General features: G+C 49.0%; 1 protein-coding gene across 3 annotated transcripts; it reads left to right on the plus strand.

Annotated features, from left to right (window-relative positions):
* Positions 1–5,744: 5,744 nt before the first annotated feature.
* wdr41 (WD repeat domain 41) lies at positions 5,745–19,593 on the plus strand. Of its 3 annotated transcripts, none has more exons than XM_036977075.2 (14): positions 5,745–5,988; positions 6,138–6,212; positions 6,443–6,558; positions 7,580–7,628; positions 9,182–9,310; positions 9,394–9,456; positions 15,594–15,705; positions 15,973–16,035; positions 16,147–16,251; positions 17,149–17,333; positions 17,490–17,611; positions 17,814–17,899; positions 18,597–18,730; positions 18,838–19,593. In XM_036977075.2, exons 2-14 carry the CDS (start codon positions 6,165–6,167, stop codon positions 18,976–18,978), a joined length of 1,353 nt encoding a protein of 450 aa, XP_036832970.1. In that variant the 5' UTR covers positions 5,745–5,988; positions 6,138–6,164; the 3' UTR covers positions 18,979–19,593. The 3 variants fall into 3 exon arrangements, with proteins under 3 accessions (XP_036832970.1, XP_090090347.1, XP_090090346.1); XM_090234220.1 differs by having other exon boundaries at positions 5,787–5,988; positions 7,113–7,628; XM_090234221.1 differs by lacking the exon at positions 7,580–7,628 and having other exon boundaries at positions 5,772–5,988.
* Position 19,594: the final 1 nt, after the last annotated feature.

Genomic DNA, 19,594 nt, shown 5'->3' on the forward strand with positions numbered 1-19,594 from the left:
GTAGATGGGGAAGGTAGAAGCGGAGAGGGGGAGGTTGAAGGGTAGAGGGAGAGGTAGAAGGGGGAGGTAGAAGCATAGAGGTGGAAGTAGAAGGGTAGAGGAAGAGATAGACAGGGGAGGTAGAGGGGGATGTAGACATGGAAAGGGGGAGGTAGACGGAGAGAGGGGGAGGGAAACGGGAGAGGTAGACAGGGAGAGGGGGAGGTAGACAGGGAGATGGGGAGGCAGACGGAGAGGGAGAGGTAGACAGGGAGATGGGGAGGTAGACAGGGAGAGGGGGAGGTAGACAGGGAGAGGAGGAGGTAGACAGGGGGAGGTAGACAGGGAGAGGTAGAGGTAGACAGGGAGATGGGGAGGTAGATGGGAGAGGGAGAGGTAGGCAGGGAGATGGGTCGGTAGACGGGAGAGAGAGAGGTAGACAGGGGGAGGTAGACAGGGAGATGGGGAGGTAGACAGGGAGAGGGGGAGGTAGACGGGAGAGGGAGAGGTAGACAGGGAGAGGGGGAGGTAGATGGGGAGAGGGAGAGGTAGACGGGAGAGGGAGAGGTAGACGGGAGAGGGAGAGGTAGACGGGAGAGAGAGAGGTAGACAGGGAGATGGGGAGGTAGACAGGGAGAGGGGGAGGTAGACGGGAGAGGGAGAGGTAGACAGGGAGAGGGGGAGGTAGACGGGGGGATGGGGAGGCAGACAGAGAAGGAGAGGTAGACAGGGTGATGGGGAGGTAGACAGGGAGAGGAGGTAGACGGGAGAGGGAGAGGGGGAGATAGACAGGGAGAGGGAGAGGTAGACAGGGAGAGGGAGAGGTAGACGGGAGAGGGAGAGGTAGACGGGAGAGGGAGAGGTAGACGGGAGAGGGAGAGGTAGACAGGAGAGGGCGGAGGTAGAAGCATAGAGATTGAAGTAGAAAGGTAGAGGTGGAGGTAGAGGGGAGGGTAGAGGGGGAGGTAGAGGGGAAGGTAGAAGGGTAGAGGGGGAGGTAGAAGGATAGAGAGGGAGGTAGAAGGGAAGGTAGAAGGGTAGAGGGGGAGGTAGAAGGGTAGAGAGGGAGATAGAAGGGAAGGTAGAAGGGTATAGGGGGAGGTAGAAGGGTAGAGGGGGAGGTAGAAGGGAAGGTAGAAGGGTATAGGGGGAGGTAGAAGGGTAGAGGGGAAGGTAGAAGGGTAGAGGGGGAGGTAGAAGGGAAGGTAGGAGGGTATAGGGGGCGGTAGAAGGGTAGAGGGGGAGGTAGAAGGGAAGGTAGAAGGGTATAGGGGAATGTAGAAGGGTAGAGGGGGAGGTAGAGGGGAAGGTAGAAGGGTGGATGGGGAATGTAGAAGCGTAGAGAGGGAGGTAGAAGGGGAGAGGGGATGTAGATGGGGAAGGTAGAAGCGTAGAGAGGGAGGTAGAAGGGGAGAGGGGGAGGTAGATGGGAAGGTAGAAGCGTAGAGAGGGAGGTAGAAGGGGAGAGGGGATGTAGATGGGGAAGGTAGAAGCGGAGAGGGGGAGGTTGAAGGGTAGAGGGAGAGGTAGAAGGGGGAGGTAGAAGCATAGAGGTGGAAGTAGAAGGTTAGAGGAAGAGATAGACAGGGGAGGTAGAGGGGGATGTAGACATGGAGAGGGGGAGGTAGACGGAGAGAGGGGGAGGGAAACGGGAGAGGGAGAGGTAGACAGGGAGAGGGGGAGGTAGACAGGGAGATGGGGAGGCAGACGGAGAGGGAGAGGTAGACAGGGAGATGGGGAGGTAGACAGGGAGAGGGGGAGGTAGACAGGGAGAGGAGGAGGTAGACAGGGGGAGGTAGACAGGGAGAGGGAGAGGTAGACAGGGAGATGGGGAGGTAGATGGGAGAGGGAGAGGTAGGCAGGGAGATGGGTCGGTAGACGGGAGAGAGAGAGGTAGACAGGGGGAGGTAGACAGGGAGATGGGGAGGTAGACAGGGAGAGGGGGAGGTAGAAGGGGAGAGGGGGAGGTAGAGGGGAGAGAGAGAGGTAGACAGGGGGAGGTAGACAGGGAGAGGGGGAGGTAGACAGGGAGAGGAGGAGGTAGACAGGGGGAGGTAGACAGGGAGAGGGAGAGGTAGACAGGGAGATGGGTCGGTAGACGGGAGAGAGAGAGGTAGACAGGGGGAGGTAGACAGGGAGAGGGGGAGGTAGACAGGGAGAGGAGGAGGTAGACAGGGGGAGGTAGACAGGGAGAGGGAGAGGTAGACAGGGAGATGGGTCGGTAGACGGGAGAGAGAGAGGTAGACAGGGGGAGGTAGACAGGGAGATGGGGAGGTAGACAGGGAGAGGGGGAGGTAGACGGGGGGATGGGGAGGCAGACAGAGAAGGAGAGGTAGACAGGGTGATGGGGAGGTAGACAGGGAGAGGAGGTAGACGGGAGAGGGAGAGGGGGAGATAGACAGGGAGAGGGAGAGGTAGACGGGAGAGGGAGAGGTAGACGGGAGAGGGAGAGGTAGACGGGAGAGGGAGAGGTAGACAGGAGAGGGCGGAGGTAGAAGCATAGAGATTGAAGTAGAAAGGTAGAGGTGGAGGTAGAGGGGAGGGTAGAGGTGGAGGTAGAGGGGAGGGTAGAGGGGGAGGTAGAAGGATAGAGAGGGAGGTAGAAGGGAAGGTAGAAGGGTAGAGGGGGAGGTAGAAGGGTAGAGAGGGAGATAGAAGGGAAGGTAGAAGGGTATAGGGGGAGGTAGAAGGGTAGAGGGGGAGGTAGAAGGGAAGGTAGAAGGGTATAGGGGGAGGTAGAAGGGTAGAGGGGAAGGTAGAAGGGTAGAGGGGGAGGTAGAAGGGAAGGTAGAAGGGTAGAGGGGGAGGTAGAAGGATAGAGAGGGAGGTAGAAGGGAAGGTAGAAGGGTAGAGGGGGAGGTAGAAGGGTAGAGAGGGAGATAGAAGGGAAGGTAGAAGGGTATAGGGGGAGGTAGAAGGGTAGAGGGGGAGGTAGAAGGGAAGGTAGAAGGGTATAGGGGGAGGTAGAAGGGTAGAGGGGAAGGTAGAAGGGTAGAGGGGGAGGTAGAAGGGAAGGTAGGAGGGTATAGGGGGCGGTAGAAGGGTAGAGGGGGAGGTAGAAGGGAAGGTAGAAGGGTATAGGGGAATGTAGAAGGGTAGAGGGGGAGGTAGAGGGGAAGGTAGAAGGGTGGATGGGGAATGTAGAAGCGTAGAGAGGGAGGTAGAAGGGGAGAGGGGATGTAGATGGGGAAGGTAGAAGCGTAGAGAGGGAGGTAGAAGGGGAGAGGGGGAGGTAGATGGGAAGGTAGAATCGTAGAGAGGGAGGTAGAAGGGGAGAGGGGATGTAGATGGGGAAGGTAGAAGCGGAGAGGGGGAGGTTGAAGGGTAGAGGGAGAGGTAGAAGGGGGAGGTAGAAGCATAGAGGTGGAAGTAGAAGGTTAGAGGAAGAGATAGACAGGGGAGGTAGAGGGGGATGTAGACATGGAGAGGGGGAGGTAGACGGAGAGAGGGGGAGGGAAACGGGAGAGGGAGAGGTAGACAGGGAGAGGGGGAGGTAGACAGGGAGATGGGGAGGCAGACGGAGAGGGAGAGGTAGACAGGGAGATGGGGAGGTAGACAGGGAGAGGGGGAGGTAGACAGGGAGAGGATGAGGTAGACAGGGGGAGGTAGACAGGGAGAGGGAGAGGTAGACAGGGAGATGGGGAGGTAGATGGGAGAGGGAGAGGTAGGCAGGGAGATGGGTCGGTAGACGGGAGAGAGAGAGGTAGACAGGGGGAGGTAGACAGGGAGATGGGGAGGTAGACAGGGAGAGGGGGAGGTAGAAGGGGAGAGGGGGAGGTAGAGGGGAAGGTAGAAGGGTAGAGAGGGAGGTAGAAGGGGAGAGGGGGAGGTAGAAGGGAAGGTAGGAGGGTATAGGGGGCGGTAGAAGGGTAGAGGGGGAGGTAGAAGGGAAGGTAGAAGGGTATAGGGGAATGTAGAAGGGTAGAGGGGGAGGTAGAAGGGTGGATGGGGAATGTAGAAGCGTAGAGAGGGAGGTAGAAGGGGAGAGGGGATGTAGATGGGGAAGGTAGAAGCGTAGAGAGGGAGGTAGAAGGGGAGAGGGGGAGGTAGATGGGAAGGTAGAATCGTAGAGAGGGAGGTAGAAGGGGAGAGGGGATGTAGATGGGGAAGGTAGAAGCGGAGAGGGGGAGGTTGAAGGGTAGAGGGAGAGGTAGAAGGGGGAGGTAGAAGCATAGAGGTGGAAGTAGAAGGGTAGAGGAAGAGATAGACAGGGGAGGTAGAGGGGGATGTAGACATGGAGAGGGGGAGGTAGACGGAGAGAGGGGGAGGGAAACGGGAGAGGGAGAGGTAGACAGGGAGAGGGGGAGGTAGACAGGGAGATGGGGAGGCAGACGGAGAGGGAGAGGTAGACAGGGAGATGGGGAGGTAGACAGGGAGAGGGGGAGGTAGACAGGGAGAGGAGGAGGTAGACAGGGGGAGGTAGACAGGGAGAGGTAGAGGTAGACAGGGAGATGGGGAGGTAGATGGGAGAGGGAGAGGTAGGCAGGGAGATGGGTCGGTAGACGGGAGAGAGAGAGGTAGACAGGGAGAGGGGGAGGTAGACGGGGAGAGGGAGAGGTAGACGGGAGAGGGAGAGGTAGACGGGAGAGGGAGAGGTAGACGGGAGAGAGAGAGATAGACAGGGAGATGGGGAGGTAGACAGGGAGAGGGGGAGGTAGACGGGAGAGGGAGAGGTAGACAGGGAGAGGGAGAGGTAGACAGGGGGATGGGGAGGTAGACAGGGAGAGGGGGAGGTAGACGGGAGAGGGAGAGGTAGACAGGGAGAGGGGGAGGTAGACAGGGAGAGGGAGAGGTAGACAGGCAGATGGGGAGGTAGACGGGAGAGGGAGAGGTAGACGGGAGAGGGAGAGGTAGACAGGGAGATGGGGAGGCAGACGGAGAGGGAGAGGTAGACGGAGAGGTAGACGGAGAGGGAGAGGTAGATAGGGAGGTAGACAGGGAGAGGGGAGGTAGACAGGGAGAGCAGGAATATAGACACAGCTAGAACACAGCAGAGCCAGCAGTCACAGAGGGAGAGATGAGGAAAGAGGGAGAGACGGAAGGTAGAGAGCGTATAAAGAGGGAGATAGAGGGTAGAGGAAGAGAGGGCCAGGGGGAGATTTGGGCCAGTGGTTGTCATGCTAAGGTAATCTACAAATACTACTGAGTCACATAAACACTATCACAGAGAAAATAATAATAGTGCAGTCTGACAGTGTTGTTTTTAGTTCAATGTCCAGAGAGACACAATATTTTAAATGAGATGAATAAACACATTCTGTGTTTTCTATTTCAAGACAGATTTACCTGTCTAAACACTGCATGGGTAAATAGCAAGGCAAACATGTTGGTTCAGCCATAATTCCCCAAACGCTTTCGGTATCTGTTTCCACTGAAGGATGTGCTTCTCTCCAGATCTTCGAGTTGTTGTACACTGCCATCTAGTTGTCACAGATGAATGTGTAATTACAACGTAACAAACTGACTGGCTACATGGTGCATATACATGTTATAAAATGTTATTTCATTTTTTAAATTCCTCCCATATCGATTATTTTATAGCGTGGAAAGGGTCGAGAAAATAAATGATGTATATCTCTGCACAAATTATTGTAAGAATTATGGCCAGTACAAAACCACATTTGCTTAGAGATACCGTAGAGAATGGTTGTCAACCAGGTAGCATTAACATCACACAAAACAGTTAGCCAGCTATTACTAAGGATTAGGAACAGGCAGAACAATAAAATCAATTTGTCGACAGGTCTTTGCGAAGTTGCGTTTCCGTTTTTCACGTTTTCATTAATATGTCCATCCTGCGCTTCCGTAGTTAGCTACTGTCACATGAATGTTTTGTTGCGAAAGCTCAGCTTGACAGTTTCATGTCAAATTTCACGGGTCTTGGTTTGCCAGCTGGATCTCAAGTGGCAGATTTCCCTACTAAATAACAACGAGATATCCCCGACAGCTATTTTAAAGGCGTCAAGACGACCGTGATCTGGAAACGTCTCACGCCAAATGATTGTTAAGGCAAGATATAATCACATTCTCTGCTTGCTAACCTGAATTAGCTTGTCAGAATTGTTTACATGCAGGGGTCAGCTGTTTGTCATCAACAGCAGCAATTGCATATTGTGCCATGGTGCAACTTCTGACATCTGTCGTCTCCTTGTCATCAGAATCTCCTGCATAGCCATTAGCCAGTCATGCTGCGATGGATACTCGGTGGTCGGGAAGCACAGGGGTCTGTCGAGGTAATAGCTGGCTAACTGTTTTGTGTGATGTTAATGCTATAGTTACCTGGTTGTGTTCTTGTACTGGCTATAATTCTTACTATAATTTGTGCAGAGATATACATCATTCATTTTCTCGACCCTTTCCATGCTTTTCTCACTATTACTTACCTTCTCTTATGTGATTGAATTCACTGAGTGGCTTTTCAACCTGCTGTCTCTCGTCTCATTTTTATCCCTTATGTGTGCAGAAAAACCCTGTGCTATTCATTGGGGAGGAACAGCCCAAAAACTGGTTCACTGAACTGCAGGTGCTAAAAGGACATTTTGACATTGTTCGATTTCTGGTGCAGATTGATGACTTCAGGTAAGCACCTCTCCTCTCTCTCTCTCTCTCTCCCCCTCTCTCTCTCTACCATCTGCTGGACTCTATCTCTCAGTGTGATTGACAGCAGATCCTCTCCAAAGCAAACTTACAGAGCGTGACAAGAGCTTAATCATCACCACTGCTGGACTGTGTGTGTGTGTTTGATCTTCTCCTCAACAAATCTTTACTGGGTTGTGTGTATTTTATACTGTATGTGTGCGGTTACTCTATAGTTTACCCCTTTTCTTAACCCCCGCCTCCTACACACCTGCTACCCCACCTGCTCTTCCACCCCCCACTGACCACTGAATACATAGTTAACAGCCTTCACAGGTAATGCATTGCTTGGTGGAAGCATGCTGCGTGCTACTATGGTACAGTGGGTTTGCATAAGTGGTCTCATAAGTGCTTTCTAGCTGATCTGAGCGGTGTGTGTGTGTGTGTGTGTGTGTGTGTGTGTGTGTGTGTGTGTGTGGAGTTGGGTGGGTCCGGCAGAGCTTCACGCCTCGTCTACCTCAGTAATGACCCCCTCCTCTGGGCCTCGTCCTCTCCAGACAGGCCAGCAGCCGAGGGCAGGGGCCGGAACATTCTCACCAGATTGCTTTTCAAGTCCCAAAATGTATCCTTTTCCAGCCCTCGTTTGCTGGAAAGACAGTTCCTTTTCTCTTCTTTCTTCTATCTCATCCTTTACTCTTTCTGATCCTCTCATCCTGTAGGTTGGTTGTAGATGGGTAGGGGTCAGAGGTCAGGGAAAGGAGCTAAGCCTGAGGACAGGTGTTTTTAAGATCCCAGGGGAGTTAGTGGATTTTGTGGACAGTAGCTTACTCTCTGTTTCACTGAAACACATCCTTCTGGTTCAGTCATTTGGAGTTGATACATGTTTTTTCTCATTCATACCTGAAGAGTATTGGGTAATTATCACCATCATGCTTTGTTTTTAGCTGTGCTTTTAGGTGAGTAGCAGGACTGTAAGCAGGACCAGTGTTTTGTCATGTCATAAGTAGACATTGTTGTTTCCCAGGTTTGCGTCTGCAGGAGACGATGGTCTGGTGTTGGTGTGGAACGTTGAGGTGAGCCATTTGTCTGGGAGGGGAGATCAAGGGGGGTTGTAGGAACATATAAACATCCAACGGCTTTGAGCAAAAGCTGGGTAGACGGAGGGCATGTTGTCCGGTCCTCTGGCAGTCTCTATGGGGGTGCCACAGGGTTCAATTCTCGGGCCGACTCTTTTCTCTGTATATATCAATGATGTTGCTCTTGTTGCGGGCGATTCCCTGATCCACCTCTACGCAGACGACACCATTCTGTATACTTCTGGCCCTTCCTTGGATACTGTGCTATCTAACCTCCATACGAGCTTCAATGCCATACAACACTCCTTCCGTGGCCTCCAACTGCTCTTAAACGCTAGTAAAACCAAATGCATGCTTTTCAACCGTTCGCTGCCTGCACCCGCACACCCGACTAGCATCACCACCCTGGATGGTTCCGACCTAGAATATGTGGACATCTATAAGTACCTAGGTGTCTGGCTAGACTGTAAACTCTCCTTCCAGACTCATATCAAACATCTCCAATCCAAAATCAAATCTAGAATTGGCTTTCTATTTCGCAACAAAGCCTCCTTCACTCACGCCGCCAAACTTACCCTAGTAAAACTGACTATCCTACCGATCCTCGACTTCGGCGATGTCATCTACAAAATGGCTTCCAATACTATACTCAGCAAACTGGATGCAGTTTATCACAGTGCCATCCGCTTTGTTACTAAAGCACCTTATACCACCCACCACTGCGACCTGTATGCTCTAGTCGGCTGGCCCTCGCTACATATTCGTCGCCAGACCCACTGGCTTCAGGTCATCTACAAGTCCATGCTAGGTAAAGCTCTGCCTTATCTCAGTTCACTGGTCACGATGGCAACACCCACCCGTAGCATGCGCTCCAGCAGGTGTATATCACTGATCATCCCTAAAGCCAACACCTCATTTGGCCGCCTTTCCTTCCAGTTCTCTGCTGTCTGTGACTGGAACAAATTGCAAAAATCGTTGAAGTTGGAGACTTTTATCTCCCTCACCAACTTTAAACATCTGCTGAGCAGCTAACCGATCGCTGCAGCTGTACATAGTCCATCGGTAAATAGCCCACCCAATTTACCTACCTCATCCCCATACTGTTTTTATTGATTTACTTTTCTGCTCTTTTGCACACCAGTATCTCTACCTGCACATGACCATCTGATCATTTATCACTCCAGTGTTAATCTGCTAAATTGTAATTATTCGCCTACCTCCTCATGCCTTTTGCACACAATGTATATAGACTCTCCTTTTTTTCTACTGTGTTATTGACTTGTTAATTGTTTACTCCATGTGTAACTCTGTGTTGTCTGTTCACACTGCTATGCTTTATCTTGGCCAGGTCGCAGTTGCAAATGAAAACTTGTTCTCAACTAGCCTACCTGGTTAAATAAAGGTGAAATAAAAAAATAAAAAAAATAAACATTTGAAACGATAAAGCAAGAATAAAGGGTAGTAGTGTTTTAGTAACACCAATAGGTGGCAGTGTTGTGAATATATTTTGAATAATACGAATTGTTGTGTGTGTGTTTGTGTGTTCTCAGACAGGAGAGAGGCTGCTGGAACTAAGGGGTCACTCCCAGCAGATAACGGCCATGACAGCCTACACACACACCAGTGGAGAGAACACACACACCTCCCTCATCACAGCTTCCTCGGACCGCACCCTCAGTGTATCCTTACACACACACACACACACACACACACACACACACATAGAACCCTGTTGTTGTGTTTCCTGAGTGTTGTGGTTCAGCTGTGGGACCCAGAGACAGGCAACAGGGTTCAGACCGTCTCAGACCTCCAGTCCTCTGTCAAGGTATGTTCATCTGCTTTTCATCTGTTGGCAACACTTGCAACTCGTTACCATATGTTACCTAGTGCTGTGTGCTTTTTCAAGTTTCAAGTTTTTATTGTCATGTGCACAGTGAAGTACAGTGAAATGCCTTTCTTGCTCTTTCGCAACAATGCAGTAGTACATATTAGTAGTACTATAAAACTGTCAAGTAGAACTAAAACACACAAGAAATAGAAATAAGAAGAACATGAAAAGTAAGCAAGCTATATACAGGGTCAGTGCCCATACCATATTTACAATGTGCAGGGATCCTGGATCGATAGAGGTAGATATGTATAAGGGCATGTAACTAGGCATCAGGATATATGATAAACAAGAGTAGCAGCAGTGATGATTGCATATGAGTGTGTGAGCAAATGAAGTGTGTGAGTGTATTGGAGCATGACTGTGTTGAATGTACATAGAGAAAATGCAAAAGGCCAATGTAGATAGTCCGTGTAGCCATTTTGTTAGCTGTTTAGCACTCTTATGGCTTGGGGATAGAAGCTATCTTTGTTACCGAGTCCCAATTAAAGTAATTTTTTATATTTTACCGTTATTTAACTAGGCAAGTCAGTTAAGAACAAATTATTATTTTCAATGACGGCCTAGGAACGGTGGGTTAACTGCCTTGTTCAGATCGACAGATGTCAGCTCTGGGATTTGATCTTGCAACCTTTCGGTTACTAGTCCAACGCTCTAACCACTAGGCTACCTGCCGCTCTAACCACTAGGCTACCTGCCGCTCTAACCACTAGGCGACCCTGCAGCTCTAACCACTAGGCTACCCTGCCGCTCTGACCACTAGGCTACCCTGCCGCTCTGACCACTAGGCTACCCTGCCGCTCTGACCACTAGGCTACCCTGTCGCTCTGACCACTAGGCTACCCTGTCGCTCTGACCACTAGGCTACCCTGCCGCTCTGACCACTAGGCTACCCTGCCGCTCTGACCACTAGGCTACCCTGCCGCTCTAACCACTAGGCTACCCTGCCGCTCTGACCACTAGGCTACCCTGCCGCTCTGACCACTAGGCTACCCTGCCGCTCTGACCACTAGGCTACCCTGCCGCTCTGACCACTAGGCTACCCTGCCGCTCTGACCACTAGGCTACCCTGCCGCTCTGACCACTAGGCTACCCTGCCGCTCTGACCACTAGGCTACCCTGCCGCTCTGACCACTAGGCTACCCTGCCGCTCTGACCACTAGGCTACCCTGCCGCTCTAACCACTAGGCTACCCTGCCGCTCTAACCACTAGGCTACCCTGCCGCTCTAACCACTAGGCTACCCTGCCGCTCTAACCTCTAGGCTACCCTGCCGCTCTAACCACTAGGCTACCCTGCCACTCTGACCACTAGGCTACCCTGCCGCTCTAACCTCTAGGCTACCCTGCCGCTCTAACCACTAGGCTACCCTGCCGCTCTAACCTCTAGGCTACCCTGCCGCTCTAACCACTAGGCTACCCTGCCGCTCTGACCACTAGGCTACCCTGCCGCTCTAACCACTAGGCTACCCTGCCGCTCTAACCTTTAGGCTACCCTGCCGCTCTGACCACTAGGCTACCCTGCCGCTCTGACCACTAGGCTACCCTGCCGCTCTGACCACTAGGCTACCCTGCCGCTCTAACCTCTAGGCTACCCTGCCGCTCTAACCTCTAGGCTACCCTGCCGCTCTAACCTCTAGGCTACCCTGCCGCTCTGACCACTAGGCTACCCTGCCGCTCTGACCACTAGGCTACCCTGCCGCTCTGACCACTAGGCTACCCTGCCGCTCTGACCACTAGGCTACCCTGCCGCTCTGACCACTAGGCTACCCTGCCGCTCTGACCACTAGGCTACCCTGCCGCTCTGACCACTAGGCTACCCTGCCGCTCTGACCACTAGGCTACCCTGCCGCTCTGACCACTAGGCTACCCTGCCGCTCTGACCACTAGGCTACCCTGCCGCTCTGACCACTAGGCTACCCTGCCGCTCTGACCACTAGGCTACCCTGCCGCTCTGACCACTAGGCTACCCTGCCGCTCTAACCTCTAGGCTACCCTGCCGCTCTAACCTCTAGGCTACCCTGCCGCTCTAACCTCTAGGCTACCCTGCCGCTCTGACCACTAGGCTACCCTGCCGCTCTGACCACTAGGCTACCCTGCCGCTCTGACCACTAGGCTACCCTGCCGCTCTGACCACTAGGCTACCCTGCCGCTCTAACCACTAGGCTACCCTGCCGCTCTAACCTTTAGGCTACCCTGCCGCTCTGACCACTAGGCTACCCTGCCGCTCTAACCACTAGGCTACCCTGCCGCTCTAACCACTAGGCTACCCTGCCGCTCTAACCTTTAGGCTACCCGCCGCCCTGCGTAATGTCTTATGTAATTACCTTTAACATGTAGTGTCTAAAATATCTGTTCATTTCAGTCATTTCAATAGAAAGTGATGAATGTTTTGTTGCTTAAATATTTTTGTATTGAACACATACAAGAAAGAAAACAAGATATACAGAACAAGTAAACAGAAAGCAGAGGGCAGATGCCACCCCCCATCATTTGGTAGAGGGAACTTTGTTCCTTTTCCAAAACAACAAGATATCTTTTTGTTGCCGAAATGAGACTAAGAGATGAGTTGTTTTGGGGGCTTGGTTAATCATTTTAGGGTTTCTGACACTCCCAGGATGATCAGAAGTGGGTCTGAGTCAATTAAAGACTCCAGAACCTCAGAGAGGATCCTACAAATTCCACACCAATAACCATGCAGGTTAGAGCATAGGGCACAGCAGTGGAGTAGTGTGACATTTATCACACAGGGGAGGTATCAGGAAATATCCTATGCAGTTTAGTTTTGGAATAGTGTAATCTGTGTAAGATCTTGAATTGTGTAAGACAATGTCTGGAGTTAATGGAGCAGGTGTGGATATACTTCCAGCTCTCTTCCCAGCCTGCTCCAGCAATGTCAGTCCCTAGCTCTTCCTCCCATTTAGCCTTAATGGCATCTGTAGAAGGTGTGCTAACAGATTGAAAAGCGTCATTTAGACGAGATATCAGTTTGTCTGAGGTGGGACACATTTTCATGGATCCGGCGAACATGGAAGGTTTAGCATTTCCAAATGTAGGAAGATGTTTTCTAACAAAGTCTCTAATCTGTAGGGGTCTGAAAAAGTTACTTCTGGGAAGATTATAGGTTTCCCTCAGCAAATCAAAGGAGGCAAAGGTCCCTTCTATATAAAAATCCTCTATGGTATTGATCCCTAATTCTCCCGATCGCGCAAAGGTGTTATCAAGGTTAGAGGGGACAAAGTACTTATTCTTCGCAGTAGGGAGCAGAATGATATTGGTATAAGGTCAAAATGGAACTTAGTTTGCTTCAGATACGGACTGTGCTATGTATAATAGGATTGTTACCATAAAGTGACATCTCCAAATTGACGGGACAAAATCACAGCGTCAATAGAAGAAGGGCGGCTATCCTCACGCTCCATGCTAAGCCAGCTGCGTCATCCAGACAACCATAAGAGCACAGAGGTTAGCGGACCAATAGTAAAATACACTGCTTAAAAAAATAAAGGGAACACTTAAACAACACAATGTAACGCCAAGTCAATCATACTTCTGTGAAATCAAACTGTCCACTTAGGAAGCAACACTGATTGACAATAAATTTCACATGCTGTTGTGCAAATGGAATAGACAACAGGTGGAAATGAGAGGCAATTAGCAAGACACCCCCAATAAAGGAGTGGTTCTGCAGGTGGTGACTACAGACCACTTCTCAGTTCTTATGCTTCCTGGCTGATGTTTTGGTCACTTTTGAATGCTGGTGGTGCTTTCACTCTAGTGGTAGCATGAGACGGAGTCTACAACCCACACAAGTGGCTCAGGTAGTGCAGCTCATCCAGGATGGCACATCAATGCGAGCTGTGGCAAGAAGGTTTGCTCTGTCTGTCAGCGTAGTATCCAGAGCATGGAGGCGCTACCAGGAGACAGGCCAGTACATCAGGAGACGTGGAGGAGGCCGTAGGAGGGCAACAACCCAGCAGCAGGACCGCTACCTCCGCCTTTGTGCAAGGAGGAGCAGGAGGAGCACTGCCAGAGCCCTGCAAAATGACCTCCAGCAGGCAACAAATGTTCATGTGTCTGCTAAAACTGTCAGAAACAGACTCCATGAGGGTGGTATGAGGGCCCGACGTCCACAGGTGGGGGTTGTGCTTACAGCCCAATGCCGTGCAGGACGTTTGGCATTTGCCAGAGAACACCAAGATTGGCAAATTCGCCACTGGCGCCCTGTGCTCTTCTCAGATGAAAGCAGGTTCACACTGAGCACATGTGACAGACGTGACAGTCTGAAGACGCCGTGGAGAATGTTCTGTTGCCTGCAACATCCTCCAGCATGACCGGTTTGGCGGTGGGTCAGTCATGGTGTGGGGTGGCATTTCTTTGGGGGGCCGCACAGCCCTCCATGTGCTCGCCAGAGGTAGCCTGACTGCCGTTAGGTACCGAGATGAGATCCTCAGACCCCTTGTGAGACCATATGCTGGTGCGGTTGGCCCCTCCTAATGCAAGACAATGCTAGACCTCATGTGGCTGGAGTGTGTCAGCAGTTCCTGCAAGAGGAAGGCATTGAGCACATTTGGGACATCATGTCTCGCTCCATCCACCAACGCCACGTTGCACCACAGACTGTCCAGGAGTTGGCAGATGCTTTAGTCCAGGTCTGGGAGGAGATCCCTCAGGAGACCATCCGCCACCTCATCAGGAGCATGCCCAGGCGTTGTAGGGAGGTCATACAGGCACGTGGAGGCATTACATCAAAGTTGGATCAGCCTGTAGTGTGGTTTTCCACTTTAATTTTGAGTGTGACTCCAAATCCAGACCTCCATGGGTTGATAATTTGATTTCCATTGATACTTTTTGTGTGATTTTGTTGTCAACACATTCAACTATGTAAAGAAAAAAGTATTTAATAAAAATATTTCATTCATTCAGATCTAGGATGTGTTATTTTAGTGTTCCCTTTATTTTTTTGAGCAGTGTATAACATTTGGGGTAGACAATCCTTCCATCTTGGACTTCCAGAGGTGTTTTTACCACTCCTGTGTGTTTTATAATCCCAGATGAATGGATTGATAATTGAGTCCAGTTGTTTATGAAAGGATTTAGGTATGAATACCGGGATGTTCTGGAATAGGTAAAGCAGTTGCGGGAGGAAGACCATTTTAATGGCATTAATTCTTCTGAGCAGGGAAATTCAATTGGAAGAGTTCTCCAAAATTGTACGTTTGCAGTTGTCTAAAAAAACAACACTATTTTGCTCAAAAAATATTTTTCTACTCTTAAGTGTGTACATTGCTGTATTTATATGTGGGATATTATTTTTCAACAAGCGAAGTTCATTGAGTGTGCGTCTTTAAATGTTAATTTGGGAGGGGGTTGCTAGGGGCAACAGTGCTGTTCCATATCTTTCCCTCACCTGTTTTCACCACCTAGCATACTGTTTCTATAAATACAGTCAGTTCAGGTTATATTTAGACATACTGTCTTTTTATGTCTGTGAACTCCACTATTAATTCAAATATTTGCAATTTTATTTTTTATTTTATTTCACCTTTATTTAACTAGGTAGGATAGTTGAGAACAAGTTCTCATTGACACTGCGACCTGGCCAAGATAAAACAAAGCAGTGCGACACAAACAACACAGTGTTACACATGGAATAAACAAACGTACAGTCAATAACACAATAGAAAAAACAAAGTCTATATACAGTGTGTGCAAATGGCGTGAGGAGGGAAGGTAATAAATAGGCCATAGTAGCGACGTAATTATAATTGAGCAAATTAACACTGGAGTGATAGATGTGCAGATGATGATGTGCAAGTAGAAATACTGGTGTGCAATAATGTAAATAAAAACAATATGGGGATGAGGTGGATAGATTGGTAGGCTATTTAGGTAAAAGGTGACTGGGGGTGGGGTTTATGCAACAATGGTAGAATGGTAATTAGTCTCCATAGGTTGATAATGACTGATACCCTTCTCCAAGTGATTCTATTGTTTAGGTGGAGATATAAGTGTGTGTGTGGGTGTGGGTGGGTGGTTGGGTACGTGTGTACTCTTATCGTTCTATCTCTGTTAGTGTCTGCTGGTGTTGGAGCGGTTATGTGTGTGGGTGTCGGGAGGAAATGAGTTGTGTGTGTGGAACAGAGACTTCCAGCTGCAGTGTCAGAGCCAGCACCACGACGACACAGGTAATAACACAGAGATCATGTTAGGATACATTCATTCATAATGCACTATTCACACATTAACCTCATGGTACACAGAGAAACCAGGATTACGGTTCAGTTGCCACAAAAGGGAGCAAACATTTTTAAAGGGAGGGAGTACTGTCTGATCTTGTCCATTTAGCACCACCTTTTCACTCCATTTGATAAAAGGCTTACTGTCGTTTGGGCTTATTTATGTATTTTAATCTCATATATGAAGGGATTCAATGTTAAGTCTTGTGTCTCAAGGAATCAGTGCCACGGTGGAGTTGCCTAAGAACTGTATAGCAGCAGCTATGGACAAAGATATAGGTGAGTTGTAATAGTAACCATGGTTGTAGTCCTGTATTCTTTATGAACCTTTGTGTTGTCCATGTATCTCTTCTGAACCAAGGTAAACACCCTCTCCCTCCCTCTGTGTAGTGATTTTCAGGCTGACCATGTCCACAGGGTCCCGGTTGTCTGTAGCAGAGGTCAGACGTCTATCTGACCACCAGGACAGCATCCACGCTCTCATCAACATCAATGGTCAGCCTTTATCTCTTCATCATCTCACATGTACATTTGACATGTTAGTCATTCAGCAGATGCTCTCATCCAGAGCCCCTTAGTGCAATAATTTCAAGATAGCAAGGTGAGACAACCAAGTATCACCGTCGTAGTAAGTACATTTTCCTCAATAAAGAAGTTATATGGATATGACCTAGCAGGTCTGATAGAGAGATCACTTTGCTGATGTCAAATACACTGAGTGTATTTGACATCAGTAAGGACACCTTCCTAATATTGAGTTGCACCCCTCTTCCTCCCTCTTGCCTTCAGAACAACCTCAATTCATCGGGGTATGGTCTCTACAAAGTGTTCCACAGGGATGCTGGCCCATTTTGACTCCAAAACTTCCCACAGTTGTGTCAAGTTGGCTGGATGTCCTTTGCGTGGAGGACCATTCTTGATACACACATGAAACTGTTGAGCGTGACAAATACACAATCAAAGTGGTGTTCTTGGCACCTACTACCATACCCTGTTCAAAGGCACTTAAATATTTTGTCTTGGTCATTCACCCTCTGAATGGCACACATACACAATCCATGTCTCAAGGCTTAGAAATCCTTCTTTAACCTGTCTCCTCCCCTTCATCTACACTGATTGAAGAGACATCAATAAGGGATCATAGCTTTCTCCTGGATTCACCTGGTCAGTCGTCAGTATGTTTTGGAAAGAGCAGGTGTCCTTAATGCTTTGTACACTCAGTGTATATTTCAGGTTGACTTGGTTTAACTTAAACTGAAGCTAAACTTTGACCGGGCAGTCTGGGATTTGAATTTCTGAGGTTCTACTTCACAAATTCTAACTCTATGGTATCTTCCTCCTTCCCCTCTTCCTCCTACTCTTCCTACTTGTCCTCTACCTCTTCCTTTTCAGATGGCCTATTTGCCAGTGGGTCCCATGTTGGCGAGCTGATCCTGTGGGACGCTGTTGATTGGACGATTATGGCCTATGAGCACATCCTGTGGGAGGAGTCTCAGACCGACACCCAGGCTGAGATCCGATTGGCCGCTCCGAAACCCAGTGAGATGTCCATCCAACAGCTGACATCCGATGGAGAGGTGAGTACCCAAAGTGTTTTGACATGGTGAGATTATTTTAGGTTGAAAGTTAGTGTTGTTAATCAAGTCAAGTCAACTGGTATTTAAGGTGCATTATCACAAGGTCTCATCAATACACTACAAATGAATGATCTTTTATCACCTCTTCCTCCCTAGCTGATGGTGGCTGCAGTGGGCAGTGGTCTGTATGTGTACAGCGTCATCACTAAGAGTGTTGTGGCCTACAGGAAGACAGCCCACGACTCCAACGTACTACACACCATGCTGCTGCCTGATGGGTAATCAAATCACACCTGCTCTTATTAAGAGACCCACTGTTTGCTGTTCCCAAGCTCTTTATCTCAGCCACAACAATGTTATCAAACATAATGGTCTTTATCAGGTTTCACACGTTACCTGTGTTGTTCTCTCTTCTGTAAGGTACATGTGTGTCACACTGCAGTGTTTTTATAGATTTCTTATAGTGTGTGTGTGTTGCAGGGGGCTGATGTCGTGCTCCGAGGATGGCAGTGTGAGGATTTGGGAGATGCAGGACCTCCTGTTACCTGCAGAACCAGCCTCAGCAGGTGAGTCGTGTACACACACACACACACACACACACACACACACAGACCCAGCGGAGTCAGGGTAGTGGTGGGATCAAAGGAGGGCTAGACAGACTATGGCAGTGATGTCACTAGCCTAGGCTAGCGTCTATACTAATCCTACACAGCTGCCTTTGAAGTGGATTGGAGCGCTCTTCTGAGTCTGAGCTGTGGTCGTTTCTCTCTTTCCCTCGCTTTCTCGTTCTGTTCATCCATCACTTCACCACAGCTCAGAGCTCAGAGTCTGTCAGTGTGATGCCTCCTTCTTGAAGCACTGTCATCAGTCAGCGAACACACACACTCAGCCAAATCACATTTCCTGACTTGGTTTTTCTTTTTGCACATCCACTGTAATTTATAAGGAAGGGAAATATAATTTTGGTCTTTTGGGATTTTTATGGCCTTTTTTATTATTAAGATAAATGTTTTCATGTGAAAAAATGTGACAAGCCCCTCAGGGGCAGGCGGTCTACAGTCACGTCTTATTGGATGGTTGTGGAATGTTTCTCATCCCAGAGCTGTGCCCACTGCTTGACATCTCGTGGTGATGACGTCGTGGCTGATAGAGTCCATGTGCCAAACCTGTCTGGTTGCCGAGTCCATCTGAAAAGTCACAGAATCAGCTTTCTATTCAAATCTCTCTCTGTCTCTCTCTTCTCTCTCTCTCTCCATCCTCCAGGGTTCTTTGGGATGTGGACTTTCGGCAGGTCCAATAAGCAGGCGGGGCCTCCTGTGAAGAAGGTTCTTGAACTCCCCAGTCTCAGAACATTGGAACTGACGGGCGACCTGATTGGACACTCAGGGGCCGTGCAGGTATGATGTCACGTAATAATCAACTGACAACATTTAGACAAATATCCTATTGATACATGTTACCATTTCTGTGTATTTGTGCGTTTTTTCTTGCGTGTCCTCTCCAGATGTTTGTGAGTTTTGGGGAGAAGGGTCTGGTAACATGTTCTACAGACCACCTGCTGATTGCATGGAAGAACAGAGAGAGAGAGTCTCACCTCCGCAGTCTCGCCCTCTTCAGGAAACTGGAGGAGAACGGGGGACTCTGACCACCCACCCCCACCTGTCAGTCACTAACACAATTATTTATGATTTTACAGAACACTTTCTACTGGAAGTTAAGGTTTTAAAGAGGGGTGGAATGTATTTGTTCCTAGGTGTTGTTATTTCACTGTCTCTGAGGTTCATGGATGTGTGTGTGTGTGTGTGTGTGTATATATATATATATATATATATATATATGACACATCCATATATATATATAATGTGTACAATGTGATGGATATTTCTTTACCATGTTTGTTGGTTTAGTGATTTTACAACGTGTGAAATTCTGTGTGTTTCAAGTCTTCAATTTTAATCTGATGTTCTTCTATATGCCTGTCTTCAAGTTGGTCACACATTTATTTGATCTGATGTTCTTCTATATGCCTGTCTTCAAGTTGGTCACACATTTATTTGATCTGATGTTCTTCTATATGCCTGTCTTCAAGTTGGTCACACATTTATTTGATCTGATGTTCTTCTATATGCCTGTCTTCAAGTTGGTCACACATTTATTTGATCTGATGTCTGTCTGGATATTTTAACTATTTTAACCCCACAGTTGCTTGTTTTTTTAAAGCCTAAAAATGTCACAAATTAAAGATACAACTGGTCACAAAC

The sequence above is a fragment of the Oncorhynchus mykiss genome, chromosome 5 (assembly GCF_057628025.1).
Source record: "Oncorhynchus mykiss isolate SJ-2025 chromosome 5, ASM5762802v1, whole genome shotgun sequence".
NCBI lineage: Eukaryota > Metazoa > Chordata > Actinopteri > Salmoniformes > Salmonidae > Oncorhynchus > Oncorhynchus mykiss.